General features: G+C 37.8%; 1 protein-coding gene across 1 annotated transcript in view; it reads left to right on the top strand.

Moving 5' to 3' along the window:
• The window catches only part of NUFIP1 (nuclear FMR1 interacting protein 1), a 42,965-nt gene extending 28,818 nt beyond the window's left edge, over positions 1-14,147 (top strand). The window contains exons 8-10 of the mRNA XM_012465192.3: positions 3,381-3,494; positions 9,704-9,936; positions 12,022-14,147. Of these exons, the coding sequence (XP_012320615.3) occupies positions 3,381-3,494; positions 9,704-9,936; positions 12,022-12,138 (464 nt within the window). The 3' untranslated portion in view covers positions 12,139-14,147. The remainder of the gene's footprint in view (positions 1-3,380; positions 3,495-9,703; positions 9,937-12,021) is intronic.
• Positions 14,148-20,914: the final 6,767 nt, after the last annotated feature.

The raw sequence follows: 20,914 nt of genomic DNA, 5'->3' as shown, positions 1-20,914 counted from the left end.
AATATTTGTTAGTTGCAATAATTATTAATTACTGTGGTTTTAACATATGTCCAAATTCTTTGATACTCCTTACTTGAGTTGAAGCTTAATTCTTCTCCCCTGGAGTGTAAGCTAAACTTAGTAACTCATTTCAAGAAATAGAATAATGAAAGAGAAAAATAGCAACTCTGTAGTAGAGAAAGCAGAGTTTTCTTACCTTAATGGTCAACATTACCAGTAATTAGTCCTACTGACATCATGGACCCTGGGATATGATGAGAAGGGCACATCTCTGTGGTATTCCTCTCCCAAATCCATAGCCTCAGTCTAATCTTCAAAAATGTCAGGCAGACCCAAACTGAGGGACATTGTACATATACCTGACAATAATCTTCAAAATGTCAAGTTTATGAAAAACAAGGAAAGACTGAGAAACTGTCACAGATTTAGACAAGATTAAAGAGTCATGACAACTGAATGCAATGTAGTATGGCAGATTGTATCCTGGAACAGAAAAGGGATATTAGTGGAAAAGCTGGTGAAATTACAGTACAGTGTTGTAGTAGTTTAAATACTAGTGTGGTACCAGTGTTAACTTCTTAGCTGTGATAAAGTACTTGGGTTATGTAAGATGGTAACATTAGGGAAACTGGACGAAGGGTATATGAAAACTCTGTACCATCTTTGCAACACTTGTATAAATCCAAAATTGTTTCAAAATACAAAGTTTAAAAAGGAAGGGAGGAGGGAAAGGACTGTGTAGGCCATTGCCTTCTGCTTCATGAATTTGATTGTGAAGAATACAGTTTTTCAGGGTCAATTTCCCTTTGTTTTTCTTTTTTTTTCCCTGTTATTTTCTGATTATAAAGGTAATACAGAAAATGTGGGAGCCAGGCATAGTGACTCACACCTGTAATCCCAGCACTTTGGGAGGCCAAGGTGGGCGGATCACTTGAAGTAAGGAGTTCAAGACCAGCCTGGCCAATACAAAAATTAGTCCAGCATGGTGGCAAGTGCCTGTTATTCCAGCTACTCAGGAGGCGAAGGGGAGAATCACTTGAACCCAGGGCAGCAAAGTGAAACTCAGTCTCCAAAAAAAAAAAAAAAAAGAATTATAAAGATGAATGAAGCTGAGTAAAAGAATAGAGGATGGTGGTCAGAGAAGGGGATATGCTGTTTTATCTGGAGTGATCAATAAAGGCATCTCTGATAAGGTGACATTAAGGCATCTGAATGAAATGAGGAGCTGATAACCTAAGGGAATAGCAGTCAAGGCAGAGAGACTGCCACAGTCACCCCAACGTTTAGAGACCACAACTCTGATCAGTCAGCAGCCAGCAACATCAGCAAAATATCACAACTTCCTGAAGTCTCAGATGATTTTTAGCATTTTTTAGCAATGAAATATTTTTAAATTAAGGTACAAACGTTGTTTTTTAAGACATAATGCTATTGTACACTTTATATGCTACAGTGTAGTGTAAACGTAACTTTTATATGCAGTGAGAAACCAGAAAATTTGTATGACTTGCTTTGTTGCTATATTCACTTTATTGCAGTGGTCTGGAACCAAATCCACAATATCTCCAAGGTATGACTGTATATCAAATAACTATTTGGAGTTTGACTATAAAAGGGAATGGAGCTATAGCTGGAAGACATTATTACATTATCGTGAACCATAGAAACACTTTGATAGGATGGCTTCATTTTAAGAAGACTTTATATGTCTGTAGGAAGCATTCTAGCTCACTGATAGCAATTTGGATTTGGAGTCAGATAGCCAGGCTTTAAATTTGACCCAACTGATTTATAGTTGTATTAAGGAAAAGTCACTCAAATTCTCTAGATTTTTGTTTCATCACTCATCACATACCTAGGATTAGGTCAGATCATGCTTTTGAAGAGCATAATATTCAACTATTACTGTACTTTTTGTTACCTGTCTTTGAGTCTTGGAAATAAATGCTACAGTTTGGTCTTTAATCATTTAACCAATGAATGGAAAGTCTCCATACTAATCACTGTGATAGATTTCTGCTTAATCTACTAGTAATTCACATATATAAACTGCATACTTTACTTTCCCTTTATTAATCAGGAGAAAAGGTATTTTAGCTTAAAACTGACAAGGAGTACTTTTGTAGGTATGATGGTGGGTAGTGAGGAGAGAGGATTTAGCTTCATCCAGCAGAAGGTGGCTGTTGAACATTCACATAAATGGATATTCCCATTTCCCATTGGCATGCTTTGGTTTCCCCTAGAGATGATTTGGTGAACATTAAATGCTCAGTCTTGAAACATTTTATGTTGATTTTGGGTTGAGTTGGTTAATTAAATAGACAAATTACTTATTGTCTTCAGTGAGGCCTTATTTTAATTGGTTGTCTAGAATAGAGTTAATACTTTGTTAGAGCTGCCAAAAAGAAATATAATAGTTGGTGTCCTGGGGCTACAACCAGGCTTGCTGGGCCCAGATCAAACACTTTACCTTTGGCAGGCATTTTATTATTATACTTGGTAAATTCTCATGGTTGCCTTGTTTATTTAAGTTCTTAGAAGTTTTAAATAATCTTTGGGTGGGCTGGGTGCAGTGGCTTGCACCTGTAATTCCAGCACTTTGGAAAGCCAAGGTGGATGGATCAACTTGAGGCCAGGAGTTTGAGGCCAGAGTGGCCAACATGGTGAAACCCCATGTCTACTAAAAATACAAAAAAATTAGCTGGGCATAGTGACACACGCCTGTAATCCCAGCTGCTCAGGAGGCTGAGGTAAGAGAATTGCTTGAGCCTGGCAGGTGGAGGTTGTCATGAGCTGACATTACACTACTGCACTTCAGCCTGTGTGACAGAGCAAGACTCTGTCTCCAAAAAAAAATTTTGAGTGGATTAATTTCAGCATTTCTGTTTAACTAAGCCTCTAGAATGGTTTGAATATTATTTGGATCTCGAAAAACAGTCTTGAAAACAATTAAAAGTATAGATATTTTAATATTTTATTTATTTCTAAACCTAATTTTCAGTCAGTAATCCCAAATCCAGTAAAGTTGAATAAAGTTTTGGCCTTCCTACTATCTGTAAAGGAACAGCAAAGACTATGTAATTAACTTAGAGCACACCCAAATTGTATGACCTGTGAAGCATGCTAAGTAACTGAGCTCTATAAAGCTTCCATTTTCCCCACTGTCTCCTCTGGGGCAAATGGTTTCTCTGCCCATGAAGATTTGTAAACCAAGGGAGAAAGTTTCTGGCCTCCTAGAGTTAGTTTTTTGGAAAGACTGAGGAAATGATCAGAAATTACTCAGTTTTCACTAGCAAATGAAGGAGTGGGAGATGGTCAGCTTTTTCATGGTGGTAGATGTTTTGAGGTACACTTTTGAATCTCAGTTCTTTTCTTTTCAGAGTCTGATGAGGAGAAACCACAACGTTCTGTCATACCCAAGGAAGTGACACCAGCCTTATGCTCACTAATGAGTAGCTATGGCAATCTTTCAGGGTCAGAGAGTGAACCAGAAGGTAAGTCATGGTGTGTGTTCTTACAGGATTTTGTTGCTTTTTGCCTTAGGTGCATACTGTGCATTAATAACATTCAGGATGTGCATTCTTTATTTGGTCTTCGAATTCCTTTTTCATTTGAATCAGAAGTAAAATTAACATGGGTTAAAGGAACTCTGGAGTAATAAAGAAATGTGTTGCTACTCTGGGAGAAAAAGGCAAAAAATACAATATAATGAAAGAATAGGAAGGGAAAGAGAGAATATCCACTAATGGAGTTGAAGAAAATTCTAAAAGAAATGGCTAAAAGAAAATTTGTTTCTTCTCTGTGCTCTCAAGAACGCTTGTTATAACATGTTTATAGCATCTTTGGTAGATGGAGAGAGGTCCTTTATAACAAAGAGTATGATAAAATTGTTTTAATGCATATAGGGCATTGTTCTTCCTAGAGCATGTTTACATAAATTATTTCATTTGGAAAACACAACAACTTTACCTGTACTTGTGGTTGCATTAGCTTATGCATTTGAAAGGTTGGAAGAAGTGGAATCTTTTCAAGAGTCTTTCTGAGAAGTCATTAATGTTCAGGATAGATGTCTTACTTTTAAAGATAGTGTCACAGATGATAATGTGTGAGGCTTCACTATGAAATTTAATTGTGATAAACCAGTTTAATTTCCTACAGCATCTCTTTCAGGGCTACCTGAAAGAGCCATGAGCAGGCTCTTGATCTGATGCAGTGTGGCAGTTTTTAATCCAAGGTTTATATCAATAATCCAGCATGTGTTTAATGAATAAATCTATATCCTACTATTATGGAAACCTGGCTCTGTGTGGTAATTTTGTTTAGACTTTACCAGCCGTGAGAGAATTCATGTGTATGTCTCAGAACAAGATGTGTAATCAACTAGGAACTGTACTGAGGATAAGAATACAGGTCTTTGAACACGTGGACTCAGGGAGAGGAGCATCACAGGGAGAGGAGCAGTTGAGGGGGTAGGGGAGAGACAGTTGGGGGTGGGGAGGGAGGGGGGTGAGGAGGGAGGGGAGGGTGGGGAGGGATAACATGGGGAGAAATGCCAGATATAGTATGCATCTAAAGTAAAATAAATAAATTAAAAAAAAAAAAAGAATACAGGTCTTAAAGTGTTTGTATAGAATGAAGAGAAGATTCAAATGTAATTGGATGGGCTGGGCATGGTGGTTCATGCCTGTAATCCCAACACTTTGAGAGGCCATAGAGAGTGGATCATCTGAGGTCAGAAGTTCGAGACCAGCCTGGTCAACATGGTGAAACTCCATCTCTACAAAAAATATGACAGTTAGCCGGGCATGGCGGCACATGCCTATAGTCCCAGCTACTTGGGAGACTGAGGCAGGAGAATTGCTTGAACCCAGGAGGCAGAGGTTGCAGTGAGCTGATATAGTGCCACTGCACTCTAGACTGGGCGACAGAGTGAGACTCCAGCTCAAAAAAAGAAAAAAGAAATATAGTTTGATGGAGATTGGAGATGGCAGCACTTTTAATGTTGACTAGGCTAGAGATAATCAATGTTTACATATTTGGAAGATGTTGAATAAGGAGCCATTAGGCTTTAATATGAAAGATAATGTTTATATGTATCTGTAACATGGGAAGTTTTTTCTTTTTTAAGTGGGTCATGACTTGCTATGGTAGCTTCTTAATAGCTACTTAAATTTTGAAATATAAGCTGCTGTGGCTTTATCAGAGTATTCCTTAACAGATGGTTGCCTCTTTTTAATTTTAAGAAAAACAGCATTTTTGTACTCTTGTTTCTCATACACTGGTATGAAGATGGAGTTATTCTTTAAACACATATTACATTTCCTACTTATCAGTTGTATTCGTAACAGGTGATAACAAAGAAAACTATTACCAAAATTATAGAATCCCATAAAAACAGGCTGGACTAATGCTTGCTTCTCTGTCTCTTAAGATGGAACAGTATTTTTATACTCATGTCTTTATTTTGACACTGCCATTATTTTAAATTAGAAGGAGGAAAGGAAACTAGAAGGGATCTTTGAGATCACCTTTTTATTTTATAGACTCTTAAGCTTAGAAAGGGTAAGATTGGCCGGGTGCGGTGGCTCACGCCTGTAATCCCAGCACTTTGGGAGGCCAAGCCAGGTGGATCTCCTGAGGTCAGGAGTTTGAGACCAGCCTGGTCAACATGGCGAAAACCCTTCTCTACTGAAAATACAAAAATTAGCTGGGCATGGTGGTGCATGCCTATAATCCCAGCTACTCGGAAGGCTGAGGCAGGAGAATCTCTTGAACTCAGGAGGTGGAGGTTACAGTGAGCTGATAGTGCGCCACTGCACTCCAGGCTGGGCAACAGAGCGAGAATTTGTCTTAAATTCTCGCTTAGTTTTTCTTAAAATTCTGCCAGTTTTTCCTTTTGTTTCTTGTTTGTAGAATTCTTTTTTTAAGAATCTGTCTTAAAAAAAAAAAAGGGTGGGGGCATAAGCTTGGCAAGTTAGTATGTAGCAGACCTGACATAAAATACAGGTTTGGAGACTTAAAAGTCCAAAGAAGCCAACTTACATTGCCTTCCATTATTGTGTTTCTGTCTTTGGCATTTATTGTCATCCTGCACAGTGATACATAGACTTTCCTTTTATATATAACAGCAGAAGATATTATCTGTTAAAAGATACAAAATGTCCTACTTTAAGGAGAAAACTCTTGCTTCACATTCCTAAGTCTTAAGAATTATTTTATATAGTTTGAATTCAGCTTTATAAAGCCATCCAGGTCACTAGCAAATTTCTAGATTTCAGTATTAATTCTGAGCTGTTGGATGGGATATTGACACATAGGGAGTTTTAAATAAATAAACCAAGGAAACAAAGTGGTCTTTTGAACCATGAAATAGTATCTAGAACACTGCTTATTTACATGGGTTCTAAATGTATAGGAACCGTCTGTTTCTTCCTACCAGAGTTTAACAATTGTGTCTTCCTAATTAAGATCTGTCTTGACTTAAGAATTAACATGAAAGTGTTTGGAATCTTAAACATGAATAGCATTTTTCTGGAAAGATTTTTAAACAAGGAAAGGGTCCCTCAAGTAAGACTGAAGCAAAGGAAGAGGTAATACATCTGGGGCTGTAAGAATCACTAAGATATAAATTTAATAAGAAATACTTCCAAATGGGTTGGTTTAATATCTGTTCTGCATGTTAGCATTTTAGCATTTTTAAAACTGTATTAGAATTTAAGCACAGTTTTACAACTCCCCAAAATTTTGTTTCCTCAAACCGATTTGGCTATGATGGGAAGATTTCCAAATTAAAGACTGTTTCAGAAGGCTGCAAACCAAAAAGAGTGTTAAACGTTTGATAGAACTGAATGACTATATTTAAAATGTAATTGGTGAACATTACATTAATATGTGATACTCAGCTGGAAAATGTAGTAAATCTCAAGAAAGAGAAAAATACAAATGTTAGTCCCCATCCTGATTTCTTAGTAGAAAATTGACAATTATAAGCTCTGATTCATTTGATTTTGTGTTCCTTTATTGAGTGATCGGTACTTGAGCGGGAAGGAAATAATAGAAAGTAGTGTTCTGATTTTTCTTATTTATCATCTCTATTTCATAATGAAGAGATTTAGGTAAAGATAAGTAGCTTGCCCAAAGGTCACACGGCTAGTAAGTGATGGAACTAGGACTTGAACCTAACAGTCTGGCACCAGAGTCTGCTTTTAACGCTTGTCCCTATACTTCTTTTTAAATGTAATTTCTACATTCAGTCCTATGTAATGTTTGACTATTACAGATTTTGCCACTCTTGTCTAGGCAATTGCACCCTGTCTCCCAACTTCTAGATTAGAATTCTTTATGTCATATCACATTGATTCATAAATAATGGTGAAATGTCAATTGATTTTCAGTTGTCAAACCAGCCTGTATTCCTAGGATAAAATCTACTTGGTCATGATCTATTACCCTTTTAATATATTGATGGATTTGATTTGCTAAGATTTTATTAAGGAGTTTTGCATACATGTTCATGAGGGATATTGGTCTGTGGTTTTCTTCTTGTAACATTTGGTATGAGTAGGGCTCTGTTTCTTCCTCTTTAGAGGTTTGTGTAGGATTTCTGCCAGTTTTTCCTTTTGTTTCTTGTTTGTAGAATTCAATAGTGAAGCCATCTGAACCTGGCATTTTGTTTTTGGGAAAAGTTTTAAATTATGAATTGAATTTCCTTAATAGATACAGAACTATTCATATTTCCTATTTCTTCTTGAGTGGGTTTTGGTAATTTGTGTTTTTCAAAAGAATTTGCTTCACCTAACTTGTTAATTTATTGGTATATAGTTCCTAATATTTTCTGTGATATCTGTAGGATATATAATGATGTCCTCCTCTTTTATTTCTCAAATTGTTAATTGATTTTTTTCTCTTTTTCTCAAAAAGTCTTTATGCATTTATTAATTTTGTTAATCTTTTTAAATAAACAACTTCTGGCTTTGTTGGTTTTTCTCTATTGTCATTGATTTTCACTCTAATCCACTGATTTTCACTTTTCAGTATTTCCTCTTTCCTCAGACTCTACCTCATCACAGTAGAAGCTTAGATAATTGATTTTAGACTTTTCTCATTTCTGATTTAAGCATTGAAAGCCATAAATGTACCTTTATGAACTGCTTTAGCTCTAGTCCACAAATGTGATACATTATGTTTTCATTTTTATTTATTTCAAAATATTTCCTAATCTCTCTTACAATTTGTTCTTTAACTCATGGTTTATTTAGAAGTGTGTTGTTTAGTTTCTAAATATTTGGGGGGTTTTCTAGCTAGTTTTCTGTTAATGATTTTAGTTTAATTCTGTTACGGTCAGAGAATATGCCTGTATACTTTCAGTTTCTTCAATTTATTAATACTTGTTTTATGGCCCAACACATGGTGAATGTTCATATGAACTTGACAAGAATATGTGTTAGGCCGGGTGTTCGTTGTCAATTTGAGTTCATTGTTAGTGGTATTCTGTATCCCTACTCATTTTCTGTCTAGTTTTTCTTTATTGAGATTGGAGTGTTCAAGTATCCATCATAATAATGGATTTGTCTATTTCTCTTCTCAGTTCCATCAGTTTTTGCTGCATGTGTATTGAAAGTCTGTTCTTAGGTGTTAATTGTTTTGTCTTATTAATGAATTGACCCCTTTAGCATTATGAACTGTTTCTCTTTATCCCAGTGATGTTCACTATTCTGAAGTCTTTTTTGTCTGATATTAATACAGCCTTTCTAGCTTTCTTGTCATTGGTATATGCTTGATATCTTTTATCCTTTTAACTTGTTTTATTTTTTTATGAGTGTGTCTACAGTTTATATGGTATGCAACTTAACTTTTTATAGTATACTTTCAAATGATACTATCTACTTCACACGGAGAATTTTACAGCAATATACTACTTATATATTCCTTCTCCCTTTCTTTTTACTATCGTTGTCATAGATTTTATTTCTGTAGATGTTATAAATTCCACATATACTTAATATTTTTGCTTTAATTAGTCAGTTTTAAAACGTTTTCTTTCGATGAGAAAAAAAGTATTTTATTATTATTATTATTATTATTATTTTTTTTTTTTGAGATGGAGTTTCACTCTTGTCGCCCAGGCTGGAGTGCAGTGGCACAATCTCTGCTCACTACAACCTCTGTCTTTTGGGTTCAAGCGATTCTCCTGCCTCAGCCTCCCAAGTAGCAGGGATTACAGGCACCCACCACCACGCCCAGCTAATTTTTGTATTTTTGGTAGAGACCAGGTTTCACCATGTTGGCCAGGCTGGTCTTGAACTTCTGACCTCAGGTGATCCACCCACCTCAGCCTCCCAAAGTTCTGGGATTACAGGCATGAGCCACCAAGCCTGGCCAAAATAGTCTTTTATATTTATTCACATATTTATTTTTTCCAGCACTTATTCCTTTGTATAGATCTAAATTTCCATCTGGCATTATTTCCTTCATAGAGGTCACTTTCTGTAGCTCTTCGTGGTAGTCTCCTCAATTTTTGGTAGTTAGAACTCCCAATTTGAAAAATACCAGAATACATTATAAATGCCTTGCAAAAATCTTTCACAGTTTAAAGTTATTAAGTGACCAGTATTATGGCTAGGAGGATTATTGTGGATTTTTTGGGTTACTTTTGAAAGGTCTACCTGTTTTTATTTTTGTGTTTGTTTTTTATAATACTTAGAAACTCCCATCAAGACTGAAGCAGACGTTCTGGCAGAAAACCAGGTTCTTGATAGCAATAGTCCTAAGAGTCCAAGTCAAGATGGTAAAGCAACTGTTAGAAATTTTTCAGAAGCCAAGAGTGAGAACCAAAAGAAAAGTTTTAAAAAGACAAAGCCTAAGAGGAAAAAAGATTATCAAAACTATCGAACATTATTCGAACCAAGAACACACCATCCATATCTCTTGGAAATGGTAAGTTATTTTTCTTTAGGTTCTAATCTTTGTGTTCTCATGTCAGAAAGATAGAGCCTGTGTGTATGTGTGTGTGTGTGTGTGTGTGTGTGTGTGTGTGTGTGTGCGCGCGCGCATGCGCGCGCATGCGTTTTAGGGTTACCAGAGTCACATTCTCCTTGGAGACTTTGTATCTTAATTCTGCAGCTACATTTGGCATATAGCTGGTATGTTCAGTGAATGTAGAATAATAAAATTTTTAGAGCCACTTAAAAGAATCTAGGTGTGACTAGTTGGTAAGGAAGTATGTATTGAGGTTTATTGACTTTTAAGTTTCCAGTGAAAGCACAGCTAAAAGTACAATGGCAAGCTGAAGGGAAAAAAAGATTTTTACTGCAAATGTCTATTGAGAACCATAAAGTAACAGAAAGAAAAGGCCTAAGATTTTCTGACAATTCTCATTTGTTTTCTTCTGGGATTGTCTTCCCTCTCTCCCTGTCCCACCTTTTTTTTTAAAGAGTTGGGGGTCTTGCTTTGTCACCCAGGCTGGAGTGCAGTGGTGTGATCATAGCTCACTGCTACCTCGAATTCCTGGGTTCAAGTGACCTTCCTGCCCCAGTCTCCCAAGTAGCTGGGACTACAGGCATGCACTACCATACTAATTTTTTTCTTTGTATACCTTTATTTATTTGTGTTTATTTTGTGCATTCTTGGCTTTATTCTCAGTATTATGTGCTCAAAAATCTAATAGCTTTCTTCAAATTGTAAAGAAGAAGCAGTGCATCTTTGAGTTCTCAGTAGTGGACATGAAGCTATTCAAAGATCAAAGAGTTTCATGTCTAAGCAGCAGAAGTATTCCACATTTTTTAGTGGAGTTGTAAAACTGCTGACATTCTGTGAAAAGTTTGTTTGGTTTTGACTTAAAAGATAAGTGCTTATTTTGTAGCTAAAGTGTTCAGTGGCTACCCTCTTGAGGTGCTATATGTAGACACAGTTGCTTCCGATTAAAATGAATCCAAAATATACTATTACTTTTTTTTTTTTTTTTTTTTCGAGACGGAGTTTCGCTCTCGTTACCCAGGCTGGAGTGCAATGGCGCGATCTTGGCTCACCGCAACCTCCGCCTCCTGGGTTCAGGCAATTCTCCTGCCTCAGCCTCCTGAGTAGCTGGGATTACAGGCACACGCCACCATGCCCAGCTAATTTTTTGTATTTTTAGTAGAGACGGGGTTTCACCATGTTGACCAGGATGGTCTCAATCTCTTGACCTCGTGATCCACCTGCCTCGGCCTCCCAAAGTGCTGGGATTACAGGCGTGAGCCACCGCACCCGGCCTACTATTACATTTTTTAAAAATGTTACCTTATAATTGGTAAATTAATATTTCCACTGAAAGTTTCTGTACGATGTTGCTGAACTATATTAATCACATCAGAAAATAAAATAAATTCTTTTTTTGCAAATTACACGATTCCTTGATTATGTGCTTATTGTAAATACCATTGATTTTTAGCTTTCTTTTAATTACAATAAGCACAAAAATGGAAAGTTATAAAAGTCCAAGAATATTGGTATTTTTTACTGCTATTTTCATTGTTATATGTAAATAGATGTACTTATCAATTTCTAGACTGCTTATGAATTTGGTTTGGGCAATCCTCTTTGACATAATTTTTAGATTAAAAGATTGCAGACTTTTTTTTTTTTTTTTTAAAGACAGTGTTTCACCATGTTGGCCAGGATGGTCTTGAACTCCTGACCTCAGGTGATCCGCCTGCCTCGGCCTCCCAAAGTGCAGAGATTACAGGCATGAGCCACCACGCCTGGCCAAGATTGCAGACTTTTAAACCCATTTTCCTGTCTTATACTAGATATTCCTAGAGAGGACTCCAAATATGAGCATTAGTACTGTTTAAAAAGCTAGATAGTCTTGATGTAAATTTAAAGGACATGTTCTTGGATCATTTTTTAGCAAATAGTAAATATAATACATATTTCTTATTGTTCTGTCTTGTTTATATGGAGAGGGTACATGCAATATTTTAGATTGTATTCCCAGATATAATTTATTTACCAGTTAATTTTTTTTTTTTAATTTTCTTTTAGCTTCTAGCTCCAGATATTCGACATGAAAGAAATGTGATTTTGCAGTGTGTTCGGTACATCATCAAAAAAGACTTTTTTGGACTGGATACTAATTCTGTGAAAAGTAAAGATGTATAGGTGTCTGATGTGTCAGCACATGTATCTGAAGCATGTGAAATAGTAACATCCTCGTTAGTAGAGGAAAACCAAAACCCTTTTTTCCCTTAAAACTGGATTTGTAATTAAATTGTAAGCCTCATAGGGGGTATGTTGAAATTTTAAGTCTTTCCTTTGGTTCTATGCAAATAAATGCATAACTGATTTTTAAGACTGTGTCTGTATTATTGGAATTGAATCTAATATTTGCTGGGAGAATTTTTTTCTTTGTATTTATTTTAATGTATTGTTGTCATGTAAGAAAGACTGATGTGTCAGTTAAGAATGGAGGTAGTGGTTTAGCAGTAAAGAAGAAAGCTTTTAAAAGGATTGATTCAGCTAAGCAAAGATGGGCAGAGAAATACAGCCATTTTGCTTTTAATGCAGAAAAGGAAGATGTTCTGTAGCAAGGGGGAATATTTTAAAAATAAACCAGATCGAATTAATACAATCAGAAGGTTTTGAAATGTAAATATTCCCTGTTTAGGACATGTTTAAATTCACCTAGTAGCACGGCTTACATAGCTCAAATATGGAATGTTTAAAATATTAATACAGATGGGGCCTCTTTGTATGTTTAGATACAACTGAAGTGCTTGATTGAAGCTTTTTAAAAATTATAAAGTAAATGAAAACTACTGAGATCTTTTTGTCTCCTATAATACCGAGGAATTTGATTTTGTTTTCTAGTCATTTTACTAGCTGTGGCTATTGGTCTGCCCTTTTGACATACAGCTAAAAGGGACCAATTTTTTTCAAAAAATTAGTCTGTTATAGTTGAAGATTAATTTTACCTAACATTGTGATTATGGAAGTTCATGTATCTTTGCTGTCAAGGAAGAAAGGTAAGAAAGCTGATAGCAGCTCCTCCGTGTTGGTAAAATCCTCTCCAGAATCCTGGAACACCTGGCTTGTGACCCTGGTGACATCACAGACCAGAGATGAAGATTCATGTTTAGCCACTGTTTTCCAGGCTTGTACTCGCCACACAGATCTATTTATTCTATTTCACCCTACTCCAATGAGCCCCATATTTTGGGAAATTATCTGCCTCATACATTAGTTAATTCAATTCCTATAACACTGTTGAGTGCTTACTCTATATGCCTCTATTGTGCCTATATTCAAGGTATACAAATAAATAAGGCCATGTCTGACTTTAAGGAACTCAGTTTAATTTTGATACATTCAAAGATGTGATTCCCAGCCAACTCATCTCATCAGGATGAGGTAACTACTTTTACAACTGAGTTGATACTCTAAAATATAACACAGTCTGTACTTTTATTACTGGTTAGCATACAAATTTTATAGCCTTAAGGTTAATAAATGAATTTAGACTCCTGGCCTACTTTCATTGATGACCATATCTCCAGGGATGTTGTTGATCCCCACACTGCCTTAAGGTGTATTATATAAATAATTTTATTATCTGTTTTTCTTGTTTCCTGATGATAAATGTATTTAGGACTGAAAATACTCCTCTGAGTACTCCCTTGATTATGTCTGACAGTCTTTAGCTGTGATGACTATTGTTTATTTGTAATGGTTATTTCAGATTCAATTGCCTTTATATTTAACACAGAAAGTATTTAAAAGTATATTTAAAATTTCTAAGCAGATGTCATATAGCCTGTATGGTTTCTACTTTATGGAATTATATGGTCAATATTTGTAAATATTCTATGAGTGTTGGGGGGATAGAGGGGTGCTTTGCCTATTTTGGGTATGAGTTTTTTTTGGATTTAGCTTGTTAATTGTTCAGACTTACTGCCTCCTACATTCCTATCTTATTGTTCATTTAATCAGTTTCTGACATGTAAGAGCATTATTACATGACTGTTGGTAAGTTGTGCCTTTTATAACTATGAAATACTTCACTTTTTCTCATATCCTCTGTAATTGACTTCTGTTTTCCTTAATATAGTCAAAACAGCTCTGGGAAATTTAATCCCTTCATATTAATTGAGATTATTAAAATGTTTGGACTATTCCTGGCTGTCTTATTTTGTATTTTCTGTTTATCATGCTTTCTTGTTTTTAGTTTGTCATCTTATTGGCTCGATTGCTTGTTATTCTTTTTCTCCTTGTTTTTCCTCCAGTGGTTTGGAAACAACTAAACCTATTGCTGTTTCTTTAGTGCTTACCTTTTTGCTTTATGTTTAAAGTTAATTAGTAGCCATATCATCCACCCATCTCCCAATTAAGTCAGTACCCTTAGCATTGTTTCACTTCCTCACAGCAGCCTCTTCTTGTGATGTCATCAGATGAGATTTTAGTTTTAATCTCTATGATCTTGGTGTGTATGTGTAAATAGTTATTAGGCAGCTATGAGTTTTACTGTTTTCTTCTGATTGCTTTCTCTTGCAACCCAGGATTAGTTTTCTGGTGTGCTGCTGCATATCTTCAAGTAATTAAATGTTGAATCTTCAATTTAAAATTTTTAAGATTGAGTTATGGTTTTAGACTCAAAATCATTTTCCTTCAGAATTTTGAAGTTATAACTCAATCATTTGCTATTATCTAGTATTGCTGATTAAAGTCAGACACCAGTGTGATTACCTCTATTTATTGGTAAGTAACCTGTTTTTTCCTCATGAAAAACTTTTAGGGTTTTCTTTTTATGATTGGAGTCCTAAAATTTCACCAATTTGTGTCTAGATCTGTGGGACATTTGTCATTCATGGTGCATACACCACAGTCCTTTCATCTGAGTCATTGTACCATTCTTGTACTAAAGGCAATTTAAAATATGATTTTTAAAAAGTATTTTTCTTAGGTGGATGTCAGACCTATTATCTTACCCTCTTCACTGTACTTTTGTATTTTGTCTTGATCTATTTATTCTGAAAGAGTTCTTCACATATCACCTTCCAGACCACTAATTCACTCTTTGGACATATCCATTACCTTATTATTCAGCTTTTCTATTTCATTTTAGGTTTAGTAATTATTTTTTATTTTTTAGAGACAGGGTCTCACTCTGTTGCTCAGGCTGGAGTGTAGTGGCATAATCATAGCTCACTGTAATCTCAAACTTTGGTGCTCAAGTGATCCTCTCACCTCAACCTCCTGATTAGCTGGGACCACAGGCACACACACCACTATTAACCTGGCTATTTTATTAATTTTAATTTTTAATTTTAATTTTTTGTAGCGATAAAGTCTCACTATGTTACCCAGGCTAGTCTCAAACTCCCAGGCTCAAGCAGTTCTGCCTTGGCCTCCCAAAGTGCTGGGATTACAGGTGTGAGCCACCTTGTCTGGCTACTAATTTGTATTTAAATATTCAAGATTGCTATCTCTAATTCTTCTTTTTTCTTTTTTGAGACAAGGTCTTGCTCTGTCACCTAGGCTGGAGTGCATTGACACTATCTCAGCTCACTGCAACTTCACCTCCCAGGTTCAAGAGATTCTTCTTCCTCAGCTTCTGGAGTAACTGGGATTACAGGCACATGCCACCACACCCGGCTAATTTTTGTATTTTTAGTAGAGACGGGGTTTCACCACGTTGGCCAGACTGGTCTCAAACTCCTGACCTCAAGTAATGCCCACCACGCCCAGCCTCTAATTCTTTTTTCATACCTATAGTACCCTTACATCTCAGAAGAGATCAACCAGAATTCTCACATTTTCTTTTCCTTGAGTTGTTTTCCCCTTTGATTGTCAGTGGTTCTGTGTGCTATCTGTTGTCCTTAAATGTTCCCTCTTAGGAAAGAGGGAGTTCTTGATTAATATATTGGTAGTTGGTGTATGTTTTCCCTGCATTTGTGTAAGCCGTCTTTCTGCATTTACCTTGACTGAGAAGGGAGCTTGTTAACTGGCAAGATTTAGAGCAGTGGTCCCCAACCTCTAGCAGCAGGGACCGGTTTCATGGAAGACAGTTTTTCAATGGACAGGGTAGGGGGATGGTTTCTGGATTAAATTTTCACCTCAGATTATCAGGCATTAGATTCTCATAAGGAGTGCACAACCTAGAACCCTTGCATGCATAGTTCATAACAGGGTTTGCACTCTTAGGAGAGTCTAATGCTGCTGCTGATTTGGCAGGAGGTGGAGCTCAGGAGGTAACACTTGCTTGCCAGTCGCTCACCTCCTGCTGTGCGTCCTGGTTCCTAACAGGCCATGGACTGATACTGGTCTGCAGACTTGGGCCGGGGGACCCCTGGTTTAGAGGACCCGGATGGGAAGTGGTCGGAAGATCTAGGCTCTTGTCCCTTCTTCATTCCCATCTCTTTGCCAGAATACAGAGCTCTTTATTCTGAGGATGGAGCTCTTCTCTCCTTGGCAGACTATCTCCCAGTCCCACTCACCACTCGGTTTGGAGGTGAGGAAGGTAAGGCTTAACTCTCAGCTGCAGACCTCGCTTCCTGTCACTCCTGACTCTGAACTTACAGCATCCCTGGGCTGGCTCTGACCTTTCTGATTGTTGGCTCCTGGGCTAGTTTGGGCTGAGGTTTTCCTCTCTTGTTGGTCTGATCAGCTTGACAGTGGTTCACAAACTTTAGTGTGCATCAGAATTACCTGGAGGGATTGCTAAAACCTAGATTGCAGAGTCCCATTCCCAGAGTCAGTGGTTCAGAAGGGTTGGCACGTGGCTCAGGAATTTGCCTTTCTAACAGGTTTCTAGGTGAAGCTGATGTGGTTGGTGTTGGGAACCACACTTTGAGAACCACTCTGAGTAACTGATGAGAAATTTTTCAAAATCACTGATATTCTGATACTGTTCTTTCTTGTATTCCTTCATTGTTGTGACTCTAGTTCTTTTAAAATATGACATTTCAAGGGATTTGGAGTGTAAGAAAAGAAGTGGTCAACTGTTTTAACTCAGACTTTTTTTGAGACAGAGTCTTGCTTTGTCACCAGGCACCAGGCTGGAGTGCAGTGGCGTGAGCTCGGCTCACTGCAACCTCCGCCTCCCGGGTTCAAGCGATTCTCCTGTCTCAGCCTCCCAAGTAGCTGGGACTACAGGCACGCGCCACCACACCCAGCTTATTTTTGTATTTTTAGTAGAGATGGGGTTTCACCATGTTGGCCAGGATGACCTCGTGATCCACCTGCCTTGGCCTCCCAAAGTGCTGGGATTACAGGCATGAGCCACCGCGCCCGGCCCTTAACTCAGACTTTTAACAGAATCTCTTTAAATATTCCTCAGGTTGTTTGTTTGTTGTTGTTGTTGTTTCGGTTTTTCTTTGAGACTCTGCCTCCTGGGTTCAAGTGATTCTCCTGCCTCAGCCTCCTGAGTAGCTGGGATTACAGGCACGCGCCCCCACTCCCAGCTAATTTTTGTATTTTTAGTAGAGACAGGGTTTTGCCATGTTGGCCAGGCTGGTCTCGAACTCCTGACCTTAGGTGATCCCGCCTTGGCCTCCCAAAGTGCTGGGAGAACAGGCGTGAGTCACTGCTCCCAGTCTATTCCTGTTTTTTGAGCAAGCATCTTTAATTTTTTGTGTCCTTTCAATGACGTTTTACAGCAGCATTTTATTTTGAAAATTTTTAAATATGTGTAAAAATAATGGAGTAATGTAATGACACTACTCTTTCTTTTTTTCGTTTTCAAGAGACAGGGTCTTGCTCTGTTGCCCAGACTGGAGTGCAGTGGCGTGATCATAGCTCGCTGTTACCTCCAACTCCTGGGATCACAGAATCCTCCTGCCTGAGCCTTCTGAGCAGCTGGGACTACAGGCATGCACCACCACGCCCAGTCACGACACCCCTCTCAACCATCATACAGCTCCAACACTTTAACAATCTGTGGCCTCTCTTGTCATCTACACCTCACCCATTTCTCCCCACCTACTCCATCTCACTTGAGATTATTTTTATCCCTATGTATTTTGATATATAAGAAGATAAGGACTTTCATACCACCAACTATTTAGTAAGTTCCTAAAACTTTTTGAGATAATGTAGTTGAGATCATTCTGTAATATTCCATTTTGTTCCTTGTTTTGTATATCAAAAGAGCCATATTGGAAAACGGTATTTTGGACATATTTAAAAGCACAGTCCAGAGTCCAGTTACTGTATTGTAACCTTCCTCCTTTTTTTTGAGATGAAATCTTGCTGTTTCCCAGGCTGTAGTGCAATGGCACAATCTCAGCTCATTGCAACCTCTGCCTTTCGGGTTCAAGCAATTCTCCTGCCTCAGCCTCCCAGAGTAGCTGGGATTACAGGCATGCACCACCACACCTGGCTAATTTTTGTATTTTTAGTAGAGATCGGGTTTCACCATGTTAGCCAGGTTGGTCTCTAACTCCTGACCTCAAGCGATCTGCCTGCCTTGGCTTCCCAAAGTGCTGGGATTACAGGCATAAGCCACCGTGTTTGGCCATCTTCCTCTTTTTCATTACAAAAAAAAAAAAAAAATAGACTTTTAATTTCTGAAATGCAGTGTGGAGCTGAGTAGTTTTTATTTAAATGTGAAGATGGTGGTACCAAGTGCTGTGGAGTTGCCAGCTTCAGCTAGGTGGTCAGCAGGTTCTTTGTGGGAAAGGAGAGGAAAAGCCATACAGAGTCCATACTTTCTACCAACCTTTGAAAGTTGCTCTATTCACTTCCTTTGTCCAATAACTATTAGCCTGAAACAAGAGGTCAGAATGGACTGAATGGTCCCTCTGGGAAAGGAGAAGCCACTGAAACTTGGTAGAAGCAGGCACTTCTGTGAGCAGACTCATTCCACAACAGTCTCCTTTAGCATAGCTGGAGACTGCTTGTGGGGGTAGAACAGAGAGCAAATGACCATTGCTTTTTCAATTACAGGAAGAGAGGTTTGGTAAATGTGAATAAATGGAATAATAAAGAAGATAAATATTCAGAATGTACAGAGAGCCCCTGGAGGAAGACCCCAAGTTGAAATTCTGCTTTTGACTGGGTGCAGTGGCTCACACCTGTAATCCCAGCCACTTTGGGAGGCCAAGGCAAGCAGATTACTTGAGGTCAGGAGTTTGAGACCAGCCTGACCAACATGGTGAAACCCTGTCGCTACTAAAAATACAAAAATTAGCCAGGCGTGGTTGTGCACACCTGTAGTACCAGCTACTCGGGAGGTAGCTGTGTCTGGCCTTATTTTTACTCAGGAGGTTGAGGCAGGAGAATCACTTGAACCCAGGAGGCAGAGGTTGCAGTGAGCTGAGGTCATACCACTCCACTCCAGCCTGGGTGATGGAGTGAGACTCCATCTCAAAAAAAAAAAAAAATTATGTTGAAAAGCTGTCGCTGTAGACCGTACTCTGCAGGCAGTGCATCTGGTGAAATACCAGTTGTGCCTAATGTTTGGAACACTTTCTGGGTCTCATAAAGAGAGACAAGTGTCTTCTATAGACCTGTACCCAGTTGGCTTAAATCAGCTTTTGTACACGCTCAGGGGTACAAATGCCTTCACTTCCCTTTCATAGTTTTGTGCGAAGGTTTCCACATCCCAGCTTCTGACAGTCCTCATCTTGGGTTATTAGTGGGTAATGCCACCATTTCCTGGGTCACAAAATATTTGCAGCATAGCATCTAGAAGTTTTTCTGATTATTTTAATCTTTTAATTCTTAAAACTGAACTTTTAATTCTTACATACTGTTGTCAAGGGTTTGGTGTGTATTTCCAGACTTTACAAAAACATGCAATTACTGGCTTTATTTGGAGTTCATCAGTTTTTCTGGAATGTCCTTTTTGATGATTCTGTCTGAGATACCATATTGCATTTTGTCGTTCTGTCTTGTTACCTTGTTTTTAGTTTAGGTATTTTTTTTTTTCCTTTTTCTTTTTTTTTGAGACAGGGTCTCGCTCTATCGCCAGGTTGGAGTGCAGTGGTGTGACCATGGCTCAGTGAAGCCTTGACCTCCTGGACTCAAGGGATCCTTCCACCTCAGCCCCCTGAGTAGCTGAGACTACAGGTGCCACCACACCTGGCTAATTTTTATTTTATTTTGTTTTTTAGAGATGACATCTCACTGCATTACCCAGGCTGGTCTTGAACTCCTGGGCTCAAGCCATCCTCTGGCCTCAGCCTCCTAAAGTGCTGGAATTACAGGCATGAGTAGAGATGGGGTTTCACCATGTTAGCCAGGCTAGTCTCGAACTCCTGACCTCAGGTGATCTGCGCACCCTGGCATCCCAAAGTTTTGGGATTGCAGGTGTAAGCCAGTCTGCTACTCTAGCCTGGGTGACAGAGTGAGACTGTCTCAAAAAAGAAAAAAAAAAAAAATTGACAACAATGAAAAAGTTTGAGAAATGGTGTACTAGAGAACTGTCAAACAAACTCACCTAATGAGTAGCTGACATAATGTGACTATGATTTGCTGTTGATTAGGACCCAGACTCTAGAGCTAGATGTTAACTTGTACAATATTGATAAACTGCAAACGATTATCTGGTAGAATGGCATGTTATTTTTCTGTGATAGAAAAGAAGTTAACAGTTTTTTAGCCTTGTAGAACATTAACTGCATTAGCATTTAACTATGAGATCTTATTCCAGCATTCTTGTGTGACATTCTGTTTTGTCATCTCGTGGGATCCTTTGGTAATAAGTTAAATAAGTTTTTTGACCTGTGCTTACTTTGTTATGTTTTATACTATCAGAAAATTATTCTTTGACTAGTACATGTGAATTTCTTTTTACCCGTGTTCTTACCAATGTATTATAAATCTTTTTTACTAGTTTTGCCAATGCATGAAATGTGCCAGTGTGTAAGATGTATCCTAATTTAGAAAAAAAAATTAAATATTTCCTCAGAGTTCAGTTGGGGCTTTATCACTCAGGTGC

This window comes from Aotus nancymaae, unplaced genomic scaffold (genome assembly GCF_030222135.1).
Source record: "Aotus nancymaae isolate 86718 unplaced genomic scaffold, 86718_ANA_hifiasm-v0.15.2.pri h1tg000009l, whole genome shotgun sequence".
Lineage (NCBI taxonomy): Eukaryota > Metazoa > Chordata > Mammalia > Primates > Aotidae > Aotus > Aotus nancymaae.
Note: the sequence above shows the minus strand (reverse complement) of the source record. Positions and strands in the feature narration are given on the sequence as shown.